This window comes from Bufo bufo, chromosome 11 (assembly GCF_905171765.1).
Source record: "Bufo bufo chromosome 11, aBufBuf1.1, whole genome shotgun sequence".
Lineage (NCBI taxonomy): Eukaryota > Metazoa > Chordata > Amphibia > Anura > Bufonidae > Bufo > Bufo bufo.
This window is the reverse complement of record NC_053399.1, coordinates 21,646,257-21,671,473: the sequence shown is the minus strand read 5'-3', so window position 1 is coordinate 21,671,473 and position 25,217 is coordinate 21,646,257. Positions and strand designations below refer to the sequence as shown.

The 25,217-nt window shown below is 46.0% G+C and overlaps 1 protein-coding gene across 2 annotated transcripts in view; it reads left to right on the top strand.

The window, feature by feature from the left end:
- The first annotated feature begins 773 nt into the window (after positions 1–773).
- Positions 774–25,217, top strand: part of LOC120982153 (cholesterol 24-hydroxylase-like) — a 66,447-nt gene continuing 42,003 nt past the window's right edge. Inside the window, exon 1 of one of the 2 annotated variants that reach the window (XM_040412124.1) lies at positions 774–928. In XM_040412124.1, the coding sequence (XP_040268058.1) occupies positions 774–928 (155 nt within the window). Of the gene's footprint in view, positions 929–22,647; positions 22,706–25,217 lie in introns of those variants that run through there. The other variant, XM_040412126.1, reaches the window with a different exon arrangement.

Here is a 25,217-nt window from a genome sequence, read left to right as displayed (position 1 = left end):
CGTCCTGACACACAATGTAAGTCAACGGGGACGGATCCGTTTTCACTGACACAATAGAAAACTGATCCGTCCTCCATTGACTTTCAATGGTGTTCAAGACGGATCCGTCTTGGCTATGTTAAAGATAATACAACCGGATCCGTTCTGAACAGATACAGACGTTTGTATTATCTGAACGGATCCGTCTGTGCAGATCCACGACGTTTCCGCACCAAACGCGAGTGTGAAAGTAGCCTTAAAAATAAAAATACATTTAAAATACCCCCCTCGTCTGTATTAGTGCGGATTTAGGTAAAATCCAATGACCGCGTGCGCACTGTAACATGTGGCATAGTGCCGCTGATCTGTTTAGCTCGCAGAGAATTTTCTTGAATAGGTACACTTGTAACAAACCCTCAGCTGTGAGCGATTTAAGACTCTGTTTCCATTCTTCCCCATTTTCAACATCTCTGCTTGCTGTTGGTAAAAAGACACCTTCTTGTTTGTACCCGAAATCTTTGAAAGTTGTGGAACTTTTTATGAAATAAGGGTGAATTATATCGATTTGCATGAAAATCATGTGCGATATCATTGACTTATAGAATGTGCATTTTTTTTATTGATTGCTGCAACATAAACATTTTGTAAACTTCACTCTGAGTGACGGCCTGAAGGGGGCAGTGTGTGTGTCAGTGTTACTATAAAACCTTCCGAGATCACGCAAAGGGAGACCAAGGATCTGGACTGAACCGTCCTTCTGCTCCGTCTCTGCTCCTTCCTAGTGAAGTAGTAGGATGTGGAGAACTGTGGGGTCCCTGTGCCTCTCCTGGGCACCCTCACTGCTCCTTTGCCTCATCCTTGGCATCCTTGTTGCTTTCCTTGCCTACTGTGCCTATGTCCAGTACATACACCTGAAGTATGACCACATCCCTGGACCCCCTCGAGACAGGTCAGTAGCATCATTGTAATGCCTGGAGCTGCCCATAGACTAGTGATTTTTAGAAGATTTTTATTTTATTTTGCTGCCGACTGACGTCTCCTTTTTGTGACGGACGCCAGGAGAAAGCAGGCGGATGAGAACTAACGAGAGAACAGCTCCTGAGACTTCAGCATCCACTGCTGCCCACCTGGTTGCAAAATACGGGCTCATTCACATTTGCATATGCAAGAACAGGTCCAATATGGATTTTTTATTTATTTATTTTTTCCCCCAGTTTCTTTTGTTTTCGTCGTCTTTTTTTTTTTCTTTTTAACCATATTAGGGCTCGTTCACACGAACGTGTGCTGCCCGTTGCCGTATTGCGGACCACATTTGCGGATCCTCAATACACGGGCACTGTTCCGTGTGCATTCTGCATCACGGATGCGGACCCATTCACTTCAATGGGTCCGGAGATGCGGAACGGAACACTACGGAGTGCTTCCTGGAGTTCCGTTCCGTGCCTCCGCACCGCAAAAAGATAGAGCATGTTCTATCTTTTTGCAGAACGGAGGGATCGCGGAGCCAGTCAAGTGAATGGGTCCGCGATCCCCATGCGGCTACCCCACGGATGGTGCCCGGGCTGCATTATTTATTTTTTTTGGTTAAGGGATTAAATGTTTATTTTGGAGCATGCTGCGCCTTGACCAAAAGAAAACAACAACATTTGCATAAAAAATGTGCCTATTCACAAAAATGGAGATTTGAATGAAATCGTTGAACCCCATTGGCAATATTTTCTTGCATGATGAACGCAGAATTCAGACGGACGTGTAATGTGCCGGTGTGAATGAGTCCCCAGGCAAAGGGGCAATCTATGTTTTTGGTGACCTGCGATAGACACAGGTTTAGTGGAGCAGCGCCCGCCCGGAGTAGTGGGCACGGTTGAGAAGTAGGTAGAGTGTGTGTGGTTTTTATTTCATTTTTATTTTTTGGAGACTAAAAGAGGTTCTACACATACACATTTAATAATACAAGTATCACAGGGTTAAAATGGAGAAAGGATCTTTTAACCAAAAAGTTGTTCACAGAGGTTGAAACTACGGTGAGCGTCAGGATTGTCTTTCGTGCGGATTGCTGGAAAATAACGGGTATTATCAGAAAGAGCTATAAAAAGAAGAAAAGGAAGTACAAAATATCTAGGGACAAGGTGCGCGTTTATGTAACTAGGAGAGCGGGTACATTAGGGAATATTATTTCCCCGAGCTTGTTCAGGGATATAAAGGACCTGGTTACATAATACCGGTGCATACAAGCGTGGTTCATCTCGTAACGAGTGGCATCGTGTAGTGTGGGCATCGTCCACACTCTCAAGTCTTTTAGAAATGATTTAACCAAAGATGTAATATATTTTATTTCTTTATTATAGCATTGTTCAGTATGTAGGCAGTACTACGAGGGGAATAGGGGAACCCCTGCCTCCTATTGTTAATCTGGGTACACATAACATACCTTCAGACATTTCAGTACTGAACATGCTGGGAGTTTGGATACCATGCAGATCAAGGGCCTAGAAAAGGAGAATGAGCCCCTATGAGGTGGTAATTGGGGACACAAGCTACGGGCTAGAGAGGTCTTTTGGACCTTAAATCTAGAGACCAGGTTCCCACGGGGGTGTGAATATGAGAACAGACCTCTTGTACTTCTGTTAATATGATTGTGTGTCATTTGTGTATTATGTAGAGATCCACTTATTATAATGCATCTTATCCTTTGTGTATGTAAACTGTCACTAAATAAGATGGACTTTGATTGACGCAAGGTTAATCCTGTGCAACTGCAATTTACAACATAAGTGGTGACTTTGGCTGTGGTTTAGAACTCATGCACACGGCCGTGTGCCCGCCGGGGCAGTGCTGCGGACCACAAATGCATGGGCACTGACCGTAGGTCCGCCTCATGCGGACTCAGACCCATTCACTTGAATGGGGGCCGCAATCTGTATCCGGCTACTTTTTTTGCAGTGCGGAGGTACGGACATAAACCACACGGGAGCACTCCGTAGCGTTTCCGCTGGGTTCCGTGCCTCCGTTGCGCACGGACCTTCCGGTTTGCGGACCCGTTCAAGTGAATGGGCCTGCATCCGGAAAGGTTAGGTCATCAATATCAGATCAGCGGGTGTCTGACTGCCGGCACCCCCACCAAGCAGCTATATGAGGAGAGGGCAACGATTTGCTGCGGCGCAGAGAAGGCAGCGCTCGTAGAGCTGATCGGCAGGGGTACCGGGAGTCAGACCGCCGCTGAACAGATATTGATGACCTATTCTGAGGCTAGGTTATCAATAGTAAAAAGGCGGACAATCTCTTCAAGACCTCATGCACACGGTCCGCAAATCACGGATACCAGCCGCATTTTCCCTTCCACGGGTCCTGAAGTATTTTTCAAATGCCTATTCTTGTCTGCAAAACGGACAAGAATAGGACAAGTTCTATTTTTTTATTTATTTTTTTGAGGGACCATGGAACAGACATACGGGTGTGGACAGAACACAATATGCTGTCTGCATTTTTCCGGTCCGACTCTGATCCGCAAAAAAAGGCAGACTGAAGCTGCAGTCATGTGCATGAGGCCTAAGAACAAGCAGTACTCTGTCCGATGTTTTGGAGATGTTTTTAATGAAGATGGAATAAAGAATATTGTCATTTAGGGTCTATTAACACGTCCGCAAGTATTTTGCGGTCCGCAAATTGCGGATCCGCAAAACACAAACACCAGCCATGTGCGTTCCACATTTTGCGGAACGCACATGGCCGACACTATAATGGAAATGCCTTTTCTTGTCTGTCTGCGGACAAGAATAGGACATGTTCTATTTTTTTGCGGGGCTGCGGAACGGAAGTGCGGCTGCGGAAAGCACACGGTGTGCTGTCTGCATCTTTTGTGGCCCTATTGAAAACGAATGGGTCTGCACCCGTTTCTCAAAATTGCGGAGCGGGTGCGGACCCATTTTGCGGACGTGTGAATGGACCCTTAAGGAGTGCTGGAGAACTTTTTACTTTGGATTTTCACGCAAGTGCCTGTTTACGATTTGGAATTTCTCCTCCTTGAAGTCAGTCTGTAATTTAATCCATGGTTCCGGTGGTGAGCTAATCCATATACCTTTTTTTTTTTTTTGTTTTAAGCGAGATTGCATCACACCATCTATTGTAGAAAAGTATAAAGAGGTCCCCCTCACCCCCCTACGCAGCTCTGTAAGTGGTCGCAACCAGTCCTGCTCTAGGACAGGCTGATTGTGGACAGTTTAACCCTTACGTGTGCATGTAAGGAGTATGGAACAGACTAGGATCGGCGATAACACTGATCTTAGTCTTTTAACCTGTCATGTGCAGCAGTCAATAGAGCTTGCAGCATCTGTGTGGTTAGGAAGCGGGAGCCCCAAAATGGGAGTTGGTTGCCTTGGGAAAGTTCTCAGGGCTGTCACGGCGAACGACAGAGTGTCAGAATCCCATAGACCGCAATAGTATTCTAATGACGACTATGGGACAAGCGATCAGAGGATCACATGTTCAAGGGAACTAAATACAGTAAAAAAAAATTGTTTTTTAAAGTAAAAAAAAAACAAAAAAACATAAAAAACAATCATTCAAATCCCCCCTTTCCCAATTTTACATATAAAATAAATAAACAAAAAATAAACATAATCGGTATCCCACTTCCAAAATGTCTGACCTATTAAAATATAAAAATCTCTTTCCTGCGCTGTGTACGCGGGAAAAAAAAATACTCAATTCACCATTTTTGGTCACATTGTCCCACCCAAAAAAAAAGTTGAATCAAAGTGATCAAAAAGTCTTATGTTCCCCAAAACGATACCATTAAAAACTACACTTCACCCTGCAAAAAAAAAAAAAAAAAGCCTTATACAGTTCTGTAGACAGAAATCTAAAAATGTTATAGCTGTCCGTATCCATATATCCGTTCTGTGTCCTATTCTTGCCCGTAGTATGGACAAGGATAGGGCTATTCTATTATGGGCCAGACTTTTGTTCCGCAAAATGCGCAACGCACACATCCGGTATCATTGTTTTGAGGATCCGCAATTTTTAGGCCGCAAAAACGGCTACGGGTGTGTGCATGAGCCCTAAGAGAGATAATCCACAGCCATAGATGCCTGGTTGAGGGTACACAGGGGTCTGGCAGCGGTTTACTCCCCTCTTTCTATTGATGACACTTGGGGGTCGGAAGTAATAGCCAAAGGCTGAACCAGCTCCCTTGTGTATGGTCAGCGTTACAATTGTATCTAGTCTAGAGCAGCACAGATCTCTCTCCTGATACATTGTTACCTTTACCTGTACTCATACATTGTAGCACACTGGAAGGTTTATCTCACAGAGATTGGTCCAGTCACGTCAGGAAGTGATAGATGCTGTAGAAAGGATATCATGGGGGGTAATTTTCATCTACATTGGCGTCTAGTCTTATGTAATTAAAGTTTGACCCGCTTCCCACAATTTTGACATAACTTTACGTCAAAGTGAGGACCAACATCTCACACTCCAATGTATGGATGGAGCAGGTACAGCAGTGGTGCCTATGTCGTTGGCAGTAGGAGCTAACTCCATTCCTGGCTGATTATGCCCTTAGATGCTGCAGTCTACATCGACTATTGCAGGGCTGGCCAACCTGCGGCTCTCCAGCTGTTGCAAAACTACAACTCCCAGCATGCCCAGACAGCCTACAACTATCCGCCTACAGCAGTGCATGGTGGGAATTGTAGTTTTACAATAGCTGGAGAGACGCAGGTTGGCCAGCCCTGGACTATTCCATCAAAGCAGTTAGAGTGAGGGGGTTTCTTCTGTCACTCCATCAATTCCCCCATGACATGACTGTGCAGTGCCAATGGTTATGTTGGGGGTCTAACAATGGCCCCCTGGTCTGCCAAGTATGGAAGCCCATAAGACCCTCCCGGAGGCCTAATAGGCTACCTGTCAGTAGTATATTGACTGGCATAGGTAAAGTACTGAATAATAAAAATAATACAAAAAAAACCAAAACATTTTATATCAATGAGAGTCAACGGAAAACAAAAAAAACTACAAATTTGGTAGTGCTGCAGCCCATAAAATTATCATGTCTAACTCATAAAAACATGCAGGGGCATAACTAGAAATGACTGGGCCCCATAGAACATTTTTGATTTCTGACTTTGCCCCTGACTGCCAATTATTTCTCTGACACCATCTCCTGGCACTGACCTCATCTGGTATTTGACTTTGTGTTTGTATTTTGTGTTGGTTCTGACATATAGTATCTCTATAGTTTTGATCCGATCCTGGTTTTGCCTTTCTGGTTCTGACGATGTCTCTCAGTGCACATGCTGCACAGCCATGTCTCTCGGTGCAGATGCTGCACAGCCATGTCTCTCGGTGCAGATGCTGCACAGCCATGTCTCTCGGTGCAGATGCTGCACAGCCATGTCTCTCGGTGCAGATGCTGCACAGCCATGTCTCTCGGTGCAGATGCTGCACAGCCATGTCTCTCGGTGCAGATGCTGCACAGCCATGTCTCTCGGTGCAGATGCCGCACAGCCATGTCTCTCGGTGCAGATGCCGCACAGCCATGTCTCTCGGTGCAGATGCTGCACAGCCATGTCTCTCGGTGCAGATGCTGCACAGCCATGTCTCTCGGTGCAGATGCTGCACAGCCATGTCTCTCGGTGCAGATGCTGCACAGCCATGTCTCTCGGTGCAGATGCTGCACAGCCATGTCTCTCGGTGCAGATGCTGCACAGCCATGTCTCTCGGTGCAGATGCTGCACAGCCATGTCTCTCGGTGCAGATGCTGCACAGCCATGTCTCTCGGTGCAGATGCCGCACAGCCATGTCTCTCGGTGCAGATGCCGCACAGCCATGTCTCTCAGTGCAGATGCTGCACAGCCATGTCTCTCGGTGCAGATGCTGCACAGCCATGTCTCTCGGTGCAGATGCTGCACAGCCATGTCTCTCGGTGCAGATGCTGCACAGCCATGTCTCTCGGTGCAGATGCTGCACAGCCATGTCTCTCGGTGCAGATGCTGCACAGCCATGTCTCTCGGTGCAGATAGTAGATGTTACCTGCCTGGCTGAAGATCCTTTACTGCGGGGCCAGGGCCTTCTGTGACTGGGGCTGTAGCTCATGATGGGGGCCTCAGTGAAGGAGTGAGGGGGCCTGAGCTGACCCTACCTGGCTCCTGCAGCTATTAAAGGGGTTATCCTGCCATTTATATCAGGCCTCTTGCACAGGACCGTATACCCTCCGAGACATACGGTCCGTGAGCGGGCGATATGTCCTGCAGCGGAATTGATCGTGCTCACGGGAGTACAGCGCATCATAGATTACAATGATGCTGTGCACTTCGGGCCGCCCGCGGGGCTATTGTCCCGCACTCATATGATCAAGTGAATGGAGTGAGTACTTATATTACACTATGAGACTAAGTGCAGTGTTACGTGCATGGAGCGCCTCCTCCTCTTCAAAAAGCTAATTGGCAGAGGTGCCAGGTTTCCGATCCCCAGCGATCAGATATTGATGACCTATTCTGACAATCGGCCGGACAACCCTCCAAAGCTCTCTAGACTCTTCTCTCCGGCCTTCAGCTAGACAGAGGTGTCAGACTGTAGTATTCCCGACCCCTGCTGTTGTCGGTGGCAGGCCCTGTATAATTATCATGTACTGGCTGATGTCCCAGCCTGGGACCATACTGGTGCAGGACCTAGCTGCTATGGTGGTAGTTACACCCCTAAAAACACTGTTTTTATTTCCCAGATTCTAGAATTTCTTCAGAGAAGGTTAGAATTGGGTTTAGCTGGCAATACCTTAAAAGTATTCTTTAAACAGAGTTTTGCCTCCAATCCCTGGGTAATGAGATTTTTTTTTAAATGAGTATTCTGGTTGGTAAAGGTTGGCCCATATCCACAGTATAGGGGATGACTATTATATTGGTGGGCGTCTCCCCGCAGCTCCCCTGAAATGACCGGAGCAGCTGGTCCCACATGCGCGCAGCTCCTCCATTCATTTCTATGACCGTTCCAGAGAGAGGTGAGCGCTGTACTTGGCTATCTCTGGAACTCCCATAGAAATAAATGGAGCAGCCGCGCACATGTTCAACCGGCCGCTCCGGTCATTTCAGGGGAACGGTGGTGGGTATGGGGCCGGGCCCCCATTCTCATGATCGCCTGGGGGTCCAAGTGGTAGTACCCCACCAATCTAATAGTTATTCCCTATCCAAGAACATGCCAAAATACACTGCTCAAAAATATAAAGGGAACACAAAAATAACACATCCTAGATCTTAGTTAATTAAATATTCTTCTGAAATACTTTGTTCTTTACATAGTTGAATGTGCTGACAACAAAATCACACAAAAATAAAAAAATGGAAATCAAATTTTTTAACCCATGGAGGTCTGGATTTGGAGTCACACTTAAAATTAAAGTGGAAAAACACACTACAGGCTGATCCAACTTTGATGTAATGTCCTTAAAACAAGTCAAAATGAGGCTCAGTAGTGTGTGTGGCCTCCACGTGCCTGTATGACCTCCCTACAACGCCTGTGCATGCTCCTGATGAGGTGGCGGACGGTCTCCTGAGGGATCTCCTCCCAGACCTGGACTAAAGCATCTGCCAACTCCTGGACAGTCTGTGGTGCAACGTGACGTTGGTGGATAGAGCGAGACGTGATGTCCCAGATGTGCTCAATTGGATTCAGGTCTGGGGAACGGGCGGGCCAGTCCATAGCATCAATGCCTTCGTCTTGCAGGAACTGCTGACACACTCCAGCCACATGAGGTCTAGCATTGTCTTGCATTAGGAGGAACCCAGGGCCAACCGCACCAGCATATGGTCTCACAAGGGGTCTGAGGATCTCATCTCGAACCTAATGGCAGTCAGGCTACCTCTGGCGAGCACATGGAGGGCTGTGCGGCCCTCCAAAGAAATGCCACCCCACACCATTACTGACCCAATGCCAAACCGGTCATGCTGGAGGATGTTGCAGGCAGCAGAACGTTCTCCACGGCGTCTCCAGACTCTGTCACGTCTGTCACATGTGCTCAGTGTGAACCTGCTTTCATCTGTGAAGAGCACAGGGCGCCAGTGGGGAATTTGCCAATCTTGGTGTTCTCTGGCAAATGCCAAACATCCTGCACGGTGTTGGGCTGTAAGCACAACCCCTCCTGTGGACGTCGGGCCCTCATATCACCCTCATGGAGTTTTTCTGACTGTTTGAGCAGACACATGCACATTTGTGGCCTGCTGGAGGTCATTTTGCAGGGCTCTGGCAGAGCTCCTCCTGTTCCTCCTTGCACAAAGGCGGAGGTAGCGGTCCTGCTGCTGGGTTCTTGCCCTCCTACGGCCTCCTACACGTCTCCTGATGTACCACTAGAGTGAAAGCACCGCCAGCATTCAAAAGTGACCAAAACATCAGCCATGAAGCATAGGAACTGAGAAGTGGTCTGTGGTCACCACCTGCAGAACCACTCCTTTATTGGGGGTGTCTTGCTAATTGCCTATCATTTCCACCTGTTGTCTATCCCATTTGCACAACAGCATGTGAAATTGATTGTCACTCAGTGTTGCTTCCTAAGTGGACAGTTTGATATCACAGAAGTGTGATTGACTTGGAGTTACATTGTGTTGTTTAAGTGTTCCCTTTATTTTTTTGAGCAGTGTACAAAGCAAGGGGCTTGATTCTGGGCTCCTCATGTCCAGGCACCCAATCCTTTGTTTTTGATCAACTTTGTGCTGCCCATGTTAACAGCAGAATAAAGTAGAGAGACAGGTGAGTTGATTTCAGCGGTCTGTCGTTTATAAGTAAAAAGTAAGTGGTTGCCGAGAACCAACATCACAATCATTGCAGACTGGGCCTGGAAAAGAGTCCCGGCCACCTGAGAAGAGTCCTGGTTATTCATGTCCTGCTCTCCTGCCCACCTGCTGATGGCTGACAGTCTTCTACCGAGTTTTCTCTCTTTCTCTCTAGGAGAGAACTGCCAATCATCAGCAGATGGGTGAGAGAGCAGGAGATTATGGATAACCAGGACTCTTCTCAGGTGGACTGGACTCTTCTCAGGTGGACTGGACTCTTCTCAGGTAGATTTGACTCTTTTCAAGGCCTGGGCTGCAATGATTATGATGCTGGTTCTCGGCAAACACTTACTTTTAGCTGATGTGTGACACATCTTCCTCTAACAGTATGTCTATTCCCTAACTTCAGTAATGTTGTCTTCGCCATTATTTGAGCCCCACCATACCCATTCACTGATCTGTTCAGTGGGTTGCCATGTAAGTGTCTCTTCAGCCCCAATGTCCACTAAGGCTAAAAGTTGCAGAGGTTGTGTGCTATTTTTCCAGGGGCACATATGGAAGTCATTTCTCTGCTACAACAGATCTAACGACTCCCAGAGAACCTGCCTTCTCAGCATGTTGGTTGCGGCACCCTCCACTGACCATTGGTACCTGCACTTGGTTTATTTTGTGTGGTCTTTTCAGTATGTGGAGGGTCACTAGGTGATGGGGCGCTCAGCTCGCAAATGAGAACCGGGATCCTGCTCTAGCGGCTTGGATCGACAGAATTGACTATCCGGTCTGTTTAACCCCTGAGATGCCGCTGTCAATAGCAACTGTGGTATTGAAATGGTTTAGAAGGAGGGGACCCCCTCTGTCTACCATCAACACTCTACGAATTAGATCATGGGGTGCTGACGTCTTCACATGGCAGGCCTGCCTGCAATATATGCCAGTCAGGCTACGCCTCTCTGCCTGTCAGTATAGCACTGACCGTATAGCACACTGTACTGCATACGGGTGCAGGTCAACGCGCAGAAGATCCGTGGATTTCTGTACATTGGTACATCCAAATCATATCTAGCCTTCACTAGAAAAGGGTAAAATCTGCAGCTGAAACCACAAACATAATTGGCATGCTGCAGATTTTTTAATCCGCACAGCAGGTCAGTTTCTGCATGGAAAATATCTGCAAAGTGTACATGAGATTTGTTTAAAGGGGCTATCGAAACCCCTATAATGACCCCTATGGATAACCCCTTTAATCTCATACCCTTTGCTAGTACTGTACCGTGCTGCGTTTTTTCGGCACATATTCCGCTGTGTGTGCAGGTACCCTGACAGCTGGCACAAGTTTGAACTTTTTGTAATGCTTTTTCCTTTTTGCATTCACCATACGTACAGCTAAAGCACAACACTTTTTCTCCTGCTGATCAGCTTCATCTGTAATAGATTCTAACATGTCTCCAGTGATAACATTTGTTTCTCTCGATGCACTGATCTCTTCAGACAACTGCTTGCATTTGTTTTGCAAATGCTTCATTAAATCATCAAAGCTTAGGAGCACAGTGAGAAAAAGCCGCCCCAAAACTTTCCCGCTGCGATCAGCTCTGAACTTCCGTGTGATTCCAGTCCTAAACCAACCACAGCTGCCTCTAAAGCTCCAGGAGGGACACCTTCTTCTCACTCGGGCCATGCTTTTGGTACAGCCCACCGACTAAGCAACTCGGCCACAGGGGTTTAATGACCCAGTGGTCATGGGCCACCCGGGGATGCAGCTATACGCTTTGTCAACTTCGGACTCTTTGCCTCAACCAAGCCGTCTGCTTCTAATTAAACTTGTCATCACAATTGTGCACGTTGCAACAGCAATAACTTAAAACAATAGGAAAATAATCTATATACTGGATTATGTGACACAAAGGCTTTCACAATGGCAATCAAAATTTCTGAATGATTGAATTGCAGAATACAGGAGAATCCCATCCTCGCAGCTAATTGATCAAGAAGTGCAAACCTATTGGGCTCGCCCCCCCCTGAAGGTTCTTTCAGTATACTAAGTGATTTCAATAATCTAAAACAACCATAATGATAAATAACTTCGTCAGGACCCGGCTATTTTCAGTTTTTACGGTTTCGTTTTTCGCTCCCTGCCTTCCCAGAGCATAAATGTTTGTTTTATTTTTTTATTTTTCTGTTCATATAGCCATACGAGGCCTTGGTTTTTTTTGCGGGACAAGTTGATGTCAGTTTGCATATTTAAAGGGGTTCCCCAGGCATTAGAGAAAATACAAGCATCCCTCGAACATGTTAAAGAAAGATAGTTACACATTTATACAATTTTCTCCCTGACCTGTCTGTGGTGTTCCTTGGCTTTCATGATGCTGTTTGATCATTAATGTTCTCTAACAAACCTCTGAGGCCTTCACAGAACAACTGCAGTTATACTGAGAATACATTACACACAGGTGGTCTCTATTTACTAATGAGGTGACTTCTGAAGGCAATTGTTCACACTGGATTTTATTTCGGGGTATCTGAGTACATTGGGATGAATACAATTGCACGCCACACTTTCTAGATTTTTATTTATTAAAAATTTTGAAAACCATGTATCATTTTCTTTTCACTTCACACATACTTGCTACTTTGTGTTGGTTGATCACATAAAATCCCAATGAAATACATGTGAAATTCATGTTTGTGGGTGTAACATGGAAAAATTTGAAAAAGTTCAAGGAGTATAAATATTCTTCTAGGCACTGTGTATATATACAGTGTATATACACTGAACAAAAATATAAACACAACACTTTTGGTTTTGCTCCCATTTTGCATGAGCTGAACTCAAAGATCTGAAACATTTTCTACAAACACAAAAGACCCATTACTCTCAGATATTGTTCACAAATCTGTCTAAATTCTGAAATGTGCACAGTTTTGCCTTACTGGGGGGGGGGGGTGGTGGTGTGTGTGTGTCAGGAAACCAGTCAGTATCTGGTGTGGCCACCATTTGCCTCACTCAGTGCAACACATCTCCGTCACATAGAGTTGATCAGGTTGTTGATCGTGTTGATCGAGCACCATAGTGCTCGGGTGCTCTACCGAGCACCCGAGTATAATGTAAGTCAATGGGAGAACCCGAGCATTAAACCAGGCACCCCCTGCTCTGAAGAGGGGAGGCTGTCTGGTTCATAGGAAAGGATCAGAAATTGATGCAAACACCACCGAAATGGTTCGGGAACAGCATGGGGAGGATGTCTGGATGCATCTTGTACTTGTAGGTCGCTGCTGGGAACGATGTTGTCCGAGTAGTACGGCACTTTTACAGACTGACCATAATATGCACAAAACCAAAGATAAAATCGATTTTAGAGGAAAAATTGTTAGGATACATTCTTTCCTGTATATTTACTTGTATATGAAACTTTCCCAGGCTTTGGAGAGTGTTGCCCTGCCTTTGTTGGAACTGCTGTGTGTACCCCTTGTCTCCCCTCCTTGGTTGGCCAAGGAAGTACGGACTCTGCCACTAGCATTGTCAGATGGAAATTTTTGGAGCAATATTTCAACAAGGATCTTCTGGTATTGCACTGTTTCGATCGTCCTCTACACCAGAGGAATGAGAGATGAGTTTTTCTCTTTGTAGCAGGGGTCGAGAAGAGTGAACAACAGTAATCCATGTTGTCTAAAATGCGTATAACACGCGGGTCGCTGTAAAGGCAACCTAACATGAAGTCAGCCATGTGTGCCAGAGTACCAACAGGCAAGACTTCGCTGTCCTCATCGGGAGGATCACTCTCAATCTCCTCATCCTCTTCCTCCTCTTCTGCCCACCCACGCTGAACAGATGGAATTAAACTTCCGTGGGTACTACCTTCTGTAGTGGAGGCAACCGTCTCCTGCTCCTCCTCTTCATCGTCCAATTCACGCTGACGAACTGAGGATGGTTTGGCTATCCCCCTGTGTAATGTCTTCCCCCATTTCCACCTCTTCCACATGCAAAGCGCTATCGCTGCTCACCATCTGTGTTGATTCCTCAAAGTTTCTTAAAACCTCACAGAGGTCAGACATCCATGCCCACTCCTCGCTTGTGAATAGCGGAAGCTGACTGGAAAGGCGACGACCATGTTTCAGCTGGTATTCCACTACTGCCCTCTGCTTCTCACAAATCCTGGCCAACATGTGGAACGTCGAGTTCCAGCGCGTGCTCACTTTGCACAACCATGCTGCTGCAGCGTTGACAGACTGGCTGAAACTGTCGATGACTTGTGGAAATGTGCACACACGCGGCGCACCTTCACCAGTAGCTCAGGCAAATTTGGGTATGTTTTGAGAAACCACTGAACCACTAAGTTCAAGACGTGGGCTAGGCATGGGATGTGTCTGAGCTTGCCGAGCTCCAAAGCCGCCACCAAGTTACGGCCATTATCAGACACAACCGTGCCTGGTCCTAGGTTGAGTGGCGAGAGCCACAGTTCAGTCTGGTCTCTTATCCCCTGCCACAGCTCTGCGGCGGTGTGCTGTTTGTTCCCTAAGCATATCAGCTTCAGCACGGCCTGTTGCCGCTTCCCCACTGCAGTGCTACACTGCTTCCAGCTATCGACTAATGACTGACTGGTACTGCATGCGGATGGTTCGGAGGTGGAAGTGGAGGAGGAGAAGTGGGGGTTGGAGCCACTAACGTAGATGCTGGCGGAAACCTTGATCGACGTAGGGCCCGCAATCCTTGGCGTCAGTAGCACCTGTGCCACCCCTGGGTATGACTCGCTCCCGGCCTCCACAACATTCACCCAGTGTGTCGTCAGGGAAATGTACCGTCCCTGGCCGAATGCACTTGTCCATGTGTCCGTGGTTAAGTGGACCTTACCAGTAACTGCGTTGGTCAGGGCACGTGTGATGTTATGGGACACATGTTGGTGTAAGGCGGGAACGGCACACCTTAAAAAATAGTGGCGGGTGGGGACTGCGTAACGCGGGACGGATGCCATGAGGCTGCGGAAGGCCTCAGTGTCCACAAGCCTAAATGGCAACATTTCCAGGGCCAGTAATTAGGAAAGCTGTGCATTTAGTGCTATGGCCTGTGGGTGGGTGGCTGGGTATTTGCGCTTGCGTTCAAATGCCTGGGGTAAGGACATTTGTACGCTGCGCTAGGACACGGAAGTGGATGTGGTCGCTGATGGTGCTTGCGAAGGTCCAGGTGCAGGGCGGGAGGCATCCGGACCTGCGTCTTCAACAGGGGATTGGCCAGCACGTAACACAGAGGAAGAAGAGGCAGTGGTGTGATCCACAGACACAGATTGTGGACCCAGGCGTTAGGCCCACCTATTACGGTGCTTTGATGCCATGTGTCGGATCATGGTGGTGAGGTTGCTAGTGTTCACGCCCCTGCTAATTTTTGTATGGCACAGGTTGCAAATTACAATTCTTTTATCGTCCGCACTTTCCTCAAAAAAGCGCAAGACTGCGGAACACCTACCCCTTGGTAAGGGAGATTTCCGCAAGGGTGTGCTCCAGGGAACAGTTGCGGGCCATTTTGGTGTGCCCCGCCTTCTCCCTTTTGCCACCCCACTGCCTCTTCCAGCCTTTTGCAGTGCAGCAGATCCCTCCCACTCTGTACTACTGTCCTAGCTTGGCTTTCCACCTTCCCAGGTTGGGTCAGTGACTTCATAGTCCACCACCTCCTCTTCCACTTCCTCACTCTGCTCATCCTCCTGACTTGTTGACCTAACCACTACCTCAGTGATTGACAACTGTCTCATCCTCTTCATCAACCTCTTGAGACAGTAATTGCCGTTGTTATTGGCAACTGTGTCTCATTATCATCCACCTCATTAAACAGTACTTGCCGATGCCCACCGTCATCTTCTTGTGATTGTGGATGCTCAAGAGTTTGGGAATCAGGGCACAAGATCTGTACCTCTTCAAGCGTGCTTGGTGAGAGGGCCAAATCAAGGAATGGCGCTGAAAAGACCTGCTCGGAATATCGGAGTGTGGGATCACTTGTTTGCCCAGGATTGGGTTGAGCAGACTCTTGGCTACTGAGACTGGACTTGGTGGAAGACAGGGTGGTGCTTAAGTGACTGGAAGCATTATCTGCTGCAATCCAACCGACCACCTGGTCGCACTTGTCTGACTTCAAGAATGGTGTCCTGCGCTGCCCTGCAAACTGGGACATGAAGCTAGGTATCGTGGATGATTGTTTTTCTTGTACTCTGGCAGCAGGCACAGTTTCACTGTGCCCAGGGCCACCTCTGCGTGCACCATCAGCATCACGGCCACTGCCCCGTCCCTTACTGCTCGCCTTCTTCATATTAAATGTTATATATGATTGAAAGTCTGTCACACGTACAGTAGCGTAGGATTTGGAAGTGTACGCGCAAACAAATGTAAAAAGGTATTTGGGATGTGGAAACTTCACACAGGAGATATCCCGCAGATAATGTCAATGCTGTCACCAGGGAATGTCACAGGTGTTTGGCATGAGGAAACGTTATACAGGAGAGGTACCACCGGTAATGTCACTGTCCTCAGTGTCTACGCAAAAAAGTACACTGTATGTCACAGATAAATTTTTGAAGCGCACACGTTACACTGCAGATGTGGCCCTGGTAAGGTCACTGTCAGAAGGGGACACAGTTTACAGAAAAAGTACACTGGATGTCACTGATATTTTAGGGATGCGCACACTTTACACAGGAGATGTGGTGCGGATAATTTAACTGTCCGCAGCAGCGTATTAGACGCTATTTAGTGCAGGATGCTCCTGTCGCCCACAATAATCCTTAAAACGACTTTTGGGTCTCTGAAAAGTTTTTCAAATAAAATTCTTCCAATAACACTCCCTGCAATGTCTGTCCCTTTCTATGCTCATCTCTCCCTGACTAAGACTGAGCCGAACACGCGTCATCGGGTGCTATGTAATGTAGCACCCAAAAGACACGTTCCGGCCAGCCAGTCACTGTAATGCCAGTAACCAACATGGCTATGGTATTACAGTGAGGGCAGTACTTACCTGCACGTTTATTGGCTGCATAGCAGCCAAGAAATGTGCAGGGAGGAGACTCGAGCCGAGTACAGCCATGGGCCAAGCATGCTCGATCAACACTAGTTGTTGATTGTGGCCTGTGGAATGGTGGTCCGCTCCTCTTCCATAGCTGTGCGAAGTTGCAGATTATTGGCAGGAACTGGAACACGCTGTCGTATACGCCGATCCAGGGCATCCCAAACATGCTCAGTGGGTGACATGTCCGGTGAGTATGCTGGCCATGCAAGAACTGGGATGTTTTCAGCTTCCAGGAATTGTGTACAGATCCTTGCAATATGGGGCCGTGCGTTATCATGCTGCAACATGAGGTGATGGTCGTGGATGAATGGCACAACAATGGGCCTCAGGATCTCGTCCCGGGATCTCTGTGCATTCAAAATGCCATCAATAAAATGCACCTGTGTTCGTTGTCCATAACACACGCCTGCCCACACCATAACCCCACCGCCACCATGGGCCACTCGATCCACAATGTTGACGTCAGCAAACCGCTCACCCACAGGACGCCACACACGCTGTCTGTTATCTGCCCTGAACAGTGAAAACCGGGACTCATCCGTGAACAGAACGCCTCTCCAACGTGCCAGACGCCATCGAATGTGAGCATTTGCCCACTCAAGTCGGTTATGATGACTAACTGCAGTCAGGTCCAGACCCCGAAGAGGATGACGAGCTTGCAGAGGAGCTTCCCTGAGACGGTTTCTGACAGTTTGTGCAAGAATTCTTTGGTTATGCAAACTGATTGTTGCTGCAGCCGTCCGGGTGGCTGGTCTCAGACGATAATGGAGGTGAACATGCTGGATGTGGAGGTCCTGGGCTGGTGTGGTTACACGTTGTCTGCGGTTGTGAGGCCGGTTGGATGTACTGCTAAATTCTCTGAAACGCCTTTGGAGACGGCTTATGGTAGAGAAATGAACATTCATTGCACGGGCAACAGCTCTGGTAGACATTCCTGCAGTCAGCATGCCAATTGCACGCTCCGTCAAACACTGCGACATCTGTGGCATTGTGCTGTGTGATCAAAGTGCACATTTCAGAGTGGCCTTTTATTGTGGGCAGTCTAAGGCACACCTGTGCAATAGTCATGCTGTCTAATCAGCACCTTGATATGCCACACCTGTGAGGTGGGATGGATTATCTCGGCAAAGGAGAAGTGCTCACTGACACAGATTTAGACAGATTTGTGAACAATATTTGAGAGTAATGGGTCTTTTGTGTTTGTAGAAAATGTTTCAGATCTTGGAGTTCAGCTCATGCAAAATGGGAGCAAAACCGAAAGTGTTGCGTTTATATTTTTGTTCAGTATGTGTGTGTGTGTGTATGTATATATGTATATATGTATATATATATATATATATATATATATATATAATTTAGTATTATAAAAAATTATTTATAGAGAGAGAGAGAGAGAGAGAGAGAGAGAGAGAGAGATCTAGATATTTAGTATTAAAACCGTTGCCATAGTCACCCCATTCAGGAGAAACTATACATATTAAATACAAAATCGGGAACTCACTTTAATAATTCATTTTGATGTCACTTTGTATATTTAAAGGGGTTATACAGCCATTATAAAAAAAAAATACAAGCATTGCATAGACCTGTTAAAGAAAGATGGCTTTGTTAATACATAGGTGTGTGCATCTTTCTGTTCAGCTGCATACTAGACTTGTTGACGTGAGCAAGGAAGTTGTCCAACATAAGATGGGCCGATTTGCTGGTGCCAGACACAAGACGGTTTTCTATTTCTGGGGTGACAATATTTCATAACTACAGGGCCCCTGATTTTTTTTTTCTCCAAACGATGGGCTACTCAATTAAGGGGTGAACAAGCCAAACATAAACTTCTGATGTGCCGGCGTGTAATTTGTAGGCTTGGAGGGATACACATTTTTGGATAATGCATGGAGCCATCTGTCAATTTGATCTTCTTAAATCTAAGCCTAAACCGGAACGTTTGACTCATTGCCCCGAGGGCAAAACAGAGTGTATTTTTCTACCATGGTTTATGGGAGGGCACAACATTGAAGTTGAGTTTTGGTTGGAGGTACGCCAACTGATCTGTGAAGTAGGATATTCGGTGCCACCGCTCTAACCAGTTTCAGATATATTCACCTTTTCTGGCTCAAGGAACCATAACAACCGGCATAGGAAAAGGTCGTCGTCTTTTATTTTCTCAGTTAAAAATATATAAATAAATAAAATACAAATAAAAATAAGAGACTGAGACCGCTCTTACCAGTGACTTAGCTCTCTTATTATTTTGCTATGAATAAATCTTTGGGTACACTGCAGATGAACTTCAAATATCCCATATGCATGTATAGCGGCCAAGAGGTGCCTTTTGCAATCTTGGCTACAACCCTCACCTCCAATTATAGAGGGGGGGGGGGGGGTTGATCAGTTGAAATGCCTCTTAATCATCAAAAGATTAGATATCGAAAAATGCAAAAGTCAATGTACAGCTGGTTTCTTTAGAAAATGGAAGGCCTTTATTGGGAAACATCACTCTGAGACTGCTCCCTTAATATCCCCCTTCACCCTAACTGAATGGTGCCTGAGGGAAAAATTACAGGGAGCTTTAGGATCGTGCAGTTAATCTGCTGATTTCCCGGAGGGGGAGCAATACACTATGGGTTATGGAATATGCAATTGGCTCTGTCGCCTAACTGCTCCAGGACCGGGTTAGTGTTGAGCGAAGCGAGCATTAGATGTTACATCCGAAGTAAGTGGCGTACATAGAGAAGTAAGGGCCCCATAGCAAGGATCAAACCAGGCCCCCCCACACAGGACAGAAGGGTTTTTGCCTAAAACCCTTTCAATGACCCTTGGGCCATTTTTTCCACTGCTTCATTTGCTAAAAGTTGTTCCTTTTTAGAGCAGGGATGCTATATGTATATACAGTACAGACCAAAAGTTTGGACACACCTTCTCATTCAAAGAGTTTTCTTTATTTTCATGACTATGAAGGCATCAAAACTATGAATTAACACATGTGGAATTATATACATAACAAACAAGTGTGAAACAACTGAAAATATGTCATATTCTAGGTTCTTCAAAAGAGCCACCTTTTGCTTTGATTGCTGCTTTGCACACTCTTGGCATTCTCTTGATGAGCTTCAAGAGGTAGTCCCCTGAAATGGTTTTCACTTCACAGGTGTGCCCTGTCAGTTTTAATAAGTGGGATTTTTTGCCTTAGAAATGGGGTTGGGACCATCAGTTGCGTTAAGGAGAAGTCAGGTGGATACACAGCTGATAGTCCTACTGAATAGACTGTTAGAATTTGTATTATGGCAAGAAAAAAAGCAGCTAAGTAAAGAAAAACGAGTGGCCATCATTACTTTAAGAAATGAAGGTCAGTCAGTCAGCCGAAAAAATTGGGAAAAAGGAGAGTGATGGGGTGCTGCGCCAGATGACCTGGCCTCCACAGTCACCGGACCTGAACCCAATCGAGATGGTTTGGGGTGAGCTGGACCGCAGAGTGAAGGCAAAAGGGCCAACAAGTGCTAAGCATCTCTGGGAACTCCTTCAAGACTGTTGGAAGACCATTTCAGGGGACTACCTCTTGAAGCTCATCAAGAGAATGCCAAGAGTGTGCAAAGCAGTAATCAAAGCAAAAGGTGGCTACTTTGAAGAACCTAGAATATGACATATTTTCAGTTGTTTCACACTTGTTTGTTATGTATATAATTCCACATGTGTTAATTCATAGTTTTGATGCCTTCATAGTCATGAAAATAAAGAAAACTCTTTGAATGAGAAGGTGTGTCCAAACTTTTGGTCTGTACTGTGTGTATGTGTGTGTATGTGTATATATATATATATATATATATATATATATATAATATATATATATATATATATATATATATATCTATATCTATATCTCTCCAGAAAATGAACGGCACTCCGGTAAGATGAAAACAAGTGATTCCTTTATTCACCCATACGGTGCAATGTTTCGGCTCCAAAAATGAGCCTTTTTCAAGCAGAGATACAATCTGAGTGAAGGCCACGGAACCGAAGTTGAGTTTTAAAGTGGCTTTCCACTTTAAAAAATCAACTACCGAAGTTATTCAATGAAGTCTTTTGCGACTTCGGCTCATCGGAGCCCATACATTCTAATACTGGACAGAGACCGATCTCCGTACAGTATTAATCCGAAGTTTTGAACGAAGCGACTTCGGATGTAACACCTGAGGCTTGCTTCACTCAACACTAATCAGGATTGACAACAGTCCAAAAATTTCTGGACAGTCTTTAAAGGGAACCTGTCACCGGGATTTTGGGTATAGACCTGAGGACATGGGTTGCTAGGTGGCCGCTAGCACATCCGCAATACCCAGTCCTCATAGCTCTGTGTGCTTTTATTGTGCCAAAAAAAAGCAGCCCATGTCCTCAGCTCTATACACAAAATCCCGGTGACAGGTTTCCTTTAAAAATAGGGGACTTATTTCCGGAGTCTGTGAAAAAAATTGATGTCTTGGATTTTTTTCTTTTGAGGCTGGTGTTAATTGACTAGATTATTTTGGTGGTAATTATCACTTTACAGTTCTCAGTAAATGCTGGTAATGAGATTGTATCCGTATATTGAGCAGTTTCCTCCCAAAGTCTCTTAAAGGGGTTATCTGCTTTTTCTATATTGATGCCCTATACTAGACTGCAAGCTTTAATAGAAACCCTGTCCGGTATGTCTAGCTGTTCCACAGCTTCAGATCCAGAGTTGTTCTCTGATTGAGACTTGTTTTAAGCCAGGGGTCAGCAGCACTCCAAGCTGTTGTGAAACTACAACTCCCAGCATGCTCCACTCACTTCTATGGGTGTTCTGAGAACAGCCAAGCAAGTGTGCATGCTGGGAGTTGTAGTTTCACCACACCTGGAGTGCTGAAGGTTGCTGATCCCTGTTCTAAGCCCATGCAATACTAGTGGCAAGCACTTGGACCAAGTTAAACCGGTATTATAAATTTGTTAGCTCATGTCTAATCCTAAAATTATGCCTTTTTGCTTTTCCACTGGGTGCAGCTACTGAGTTGATTTTATTTTGCACTTGTGACCTAACCTTCCAGTGGGGTGTGTCCTCTTTTCATTACTGAACCAATTTTAGCTGAATGGTTTTGATTTTACATCACTGCATCCTGCATTTCTGCAAATGATGTGTTTTTTTATGCAGATTTCCCTCAATGGGCATATAGCCGTGACAAGCTTGGGGCCTTTGATAGACCCCTGGCACCCATGACCAGCTTTGCCAACCGTCCAGAAATTTCTGGACAGTCTGTAAAAATAGACAACTTTTTTCCTGTGTCCATAAAAAAAAAGATGTGTCTGTAATTTTCTTTTGAGGCTGGTGGTAGCGGAGTAGATTGTTTTGGTGGTAATTATCACCATTTTTCCAGTTCACAGTAAATGCTGGTAATGAACTCTTATCAGTACATTGAGCTATAGACGGTATTACTTATAATCTTTATCATTCATTATCTTTTTCCAATTTGTCCTTTAAAAAACATATGGTCTGTCCATGATTTTAGGATAAGTTGTCCAGAAAGAAGAAAATTTCTGGTTGGCCAACCCGGGCCACGACAGGCACTGGCAACCCACAATGGCAATGCGGGGCACCAGTGGAGTAAGAAGGAACCCACTCCTTCTAACCACGTGGATCAGGGATGGCCCCAACCTGCGGCTCTCCAGCTGTTGCAAAACTACAATTCCCACCATGCTCTGGTGTAGGCTGATAGCTGTAGGCAGTCTTTGCATGCTGGGAGTTGTAGTTTTGCAACAGCTAGAGAGCCGCAGGTTGGCCATCCTAGACGTGGATGCTGCCATCACAGCTGACCATGGCATCTAAGGGGTTAATGCAGCAGTGCAGTCCTGCACCGTCTCCAGCAGCATTCACAGTGCTCGGAAGTGTCGCCCATCGGTGACACCCCTGCAGATTCAGGTGCTGATAATCGGGAACTGCTGCAGTGGTTTAGCACTGTACGGTCCACAAGTGGTTAACTTCCTTGTCCTTCCACATTTCCTTGCAATCTGGTCTGCGTTCCTTCTGTTTCCGACTGGACATCTCCCGTGGCTACCATCAACATGAGGCGGCAGGTGTCTGGAAATGCTGAGTGCTCAGAAGTTACAAAGCACTGGGCCCCTTCTCCCTGGCATTGGCATGGGTCCCAGGCTGCTCAGTCCTCCACTGGTGAACGCCGTGGGAGGAATTTATTAGGACTGGCATTTCTTACACCAGTCTAAGTGCGCTGGAGTAAGATACCGCAAGGCCTCTTAGTGGAAATGTGCCACCCAAAAGTTTATCTGCCAGTTAAAACCAGATTGCGACGCATATCGTTTTTTTTTCGAATCTGTATTTATTTTCTGATTGCAGGTTTAGTTATTCTATTTCCTGAACACGATTGTGGGGGGCGGCCATCTTGCCTGAGCTATTCTTAACAGCATTTACAAAGAATTGCTTTACGGCAGCCCCATGGTCCATAGACACAATGGCATGTAGGGGACCTCATTGACTTCTATGGGAGAGTTTTCCGGGCATGCTCTGTGACCTGCGCAGAGGTCATTGTACAACGAAGGAATAGATCAGCTTTGACAATCGCCTATTGTGAAGGGTGGATCCTGTCTTATCTATACACAGAGGTGGTATCATTACAGGCATTAGAATGAGTTAAAGACAGTAAAGTGTCTGTTCCAACCAAGAAGTGGCGCCAATTATTAGACAGAGTGGCCGGTGCGAAAACTGCAGGATTTTATCTTTTTTGTTTAAATATAGACATGGAAAATTAAAAAGATCATCAAAAACATGTTAAACATAAAAACAATTTAGGCTGCTTTCACACTAGCGCTTTGGCTTTCCGTTTGTGAGATCCGTTCAGGGCTCTCACAAGCGGTCCAAAACGGATCAGTTTTGCTCTGAATGGAAAAGGATCCGCTCAGAATGATTCAGTTTTGCCTCCGTTCAGTCTCCATTCCGCTCTGGAGGCGGACACCAAAACGCTGCCTGCAGCGTTTTGCTGTCCGCCTGATGAAGCGGAGCCAAATGTCCTGGCACACAATGTAAGTCAATGGGGATGGATCTGTTTTCTCTGACACAATATGGCACAATAGAAAACGGATCCGGCCTCCATTGACTTTCGGTGGTGTTCAAGACGTATCCGTCATGGCTATAGAAGACATAAAAAAAAACGGATCGTTCATGAGGGATGCAGACGGTTGTATTATTGTAACGGAAGCGTTTTTGCAGATCCATGACGGATCCGCAAAAAGCACTAGTGTGAAAGTAGCCTTAAACAATAGGTCATTTTCTGATGACACATTTATAGCGGGACGCCCTCTAGGGCTCTATTAGAGGGTTGGTACCCAGGTGTAGGAATGGCCGAGTGGTATAGGGTGGCCTAAAGTGTCCCTTCTAGTGTGAGTGTCGCGGTTTTTCTACCTGGATACGGTTAGACCCCAGACGTTGGCTCCGAAGCAGACAAATAGGGGGGAATAGTTGAGGAATTTGAATAAATAATTGAGTCCAGACCTTGTGATGAAGTTTAATAGCAGCTTTACTTTGATAAAATTTCATCAGACACAATCTTCCAACTTTGTCTTGGTCCCAGCAGGCTTTAGCATTAAAACTCTGGCAGGCAAACTCAACTCTGCGACATCTCTTGCTCTCTGGCTCTACTGTGCTGACAGGCCTGCCGTATAACTTAGCTTCTTTTTTATGCTGCAACTTTTCTCTTTGTAGTCTGTCTCTTAATTATGCCAGGGAACTCTCCTCCTGGCTCCTGAAGCTCTAAGCTGTGGCCTCCACATCCAGCAGAGCTGAAGGTGCTCTGGATGGCTTAGCTTGGCCTGGGCACGTCCAGCAGAGACGTGCCCAGCACACCCTCCTTCCCCTAGCAGGGGTTAAGCTAGACTAACTAGAAACTGGGACCCACCCTTCCTGCAGGAAGTGGGACTCGCCCACTCCTCTCCAGAAGGTGGTTTAAAACGGAATGGAAAGTTCCATTCTCTCTAAGTACAGCTCTGCCATATTTGCTGCCACCTGCTGGTGAATCAGGCACATTACATATAAACAGTTGCAAAAATTAGAAATTAGAAATATTAGCAGACACAGATAGAAGCTGGATGCAGAAGTGGTAACACCACTCTGGGGTGTTACACATTCCCTTTAAAGGCTATGTACACCTTTGGAGCAATTATGTTTTTTATTATTGCATTGTACTTATTTTGTGCTAAAAATCATTTTTTTTTCAGTTGGTCTTCATTGCAAATATGGAGCCCCTTTTTCTGTACAGAGCTGAGAAGCTCTAGTAGCAGCCTCTGGATTTTCTGTCTTTTTCGTCAGACAGGGAGCTGACAGACTCCTCATCTCTGCTCTCTGACATTATAAACACCCATTATAGCTCAGTTCTTATCTTACTGATAAGAATGTGGCTTAAATAAGTGTTTATGACCTTTCA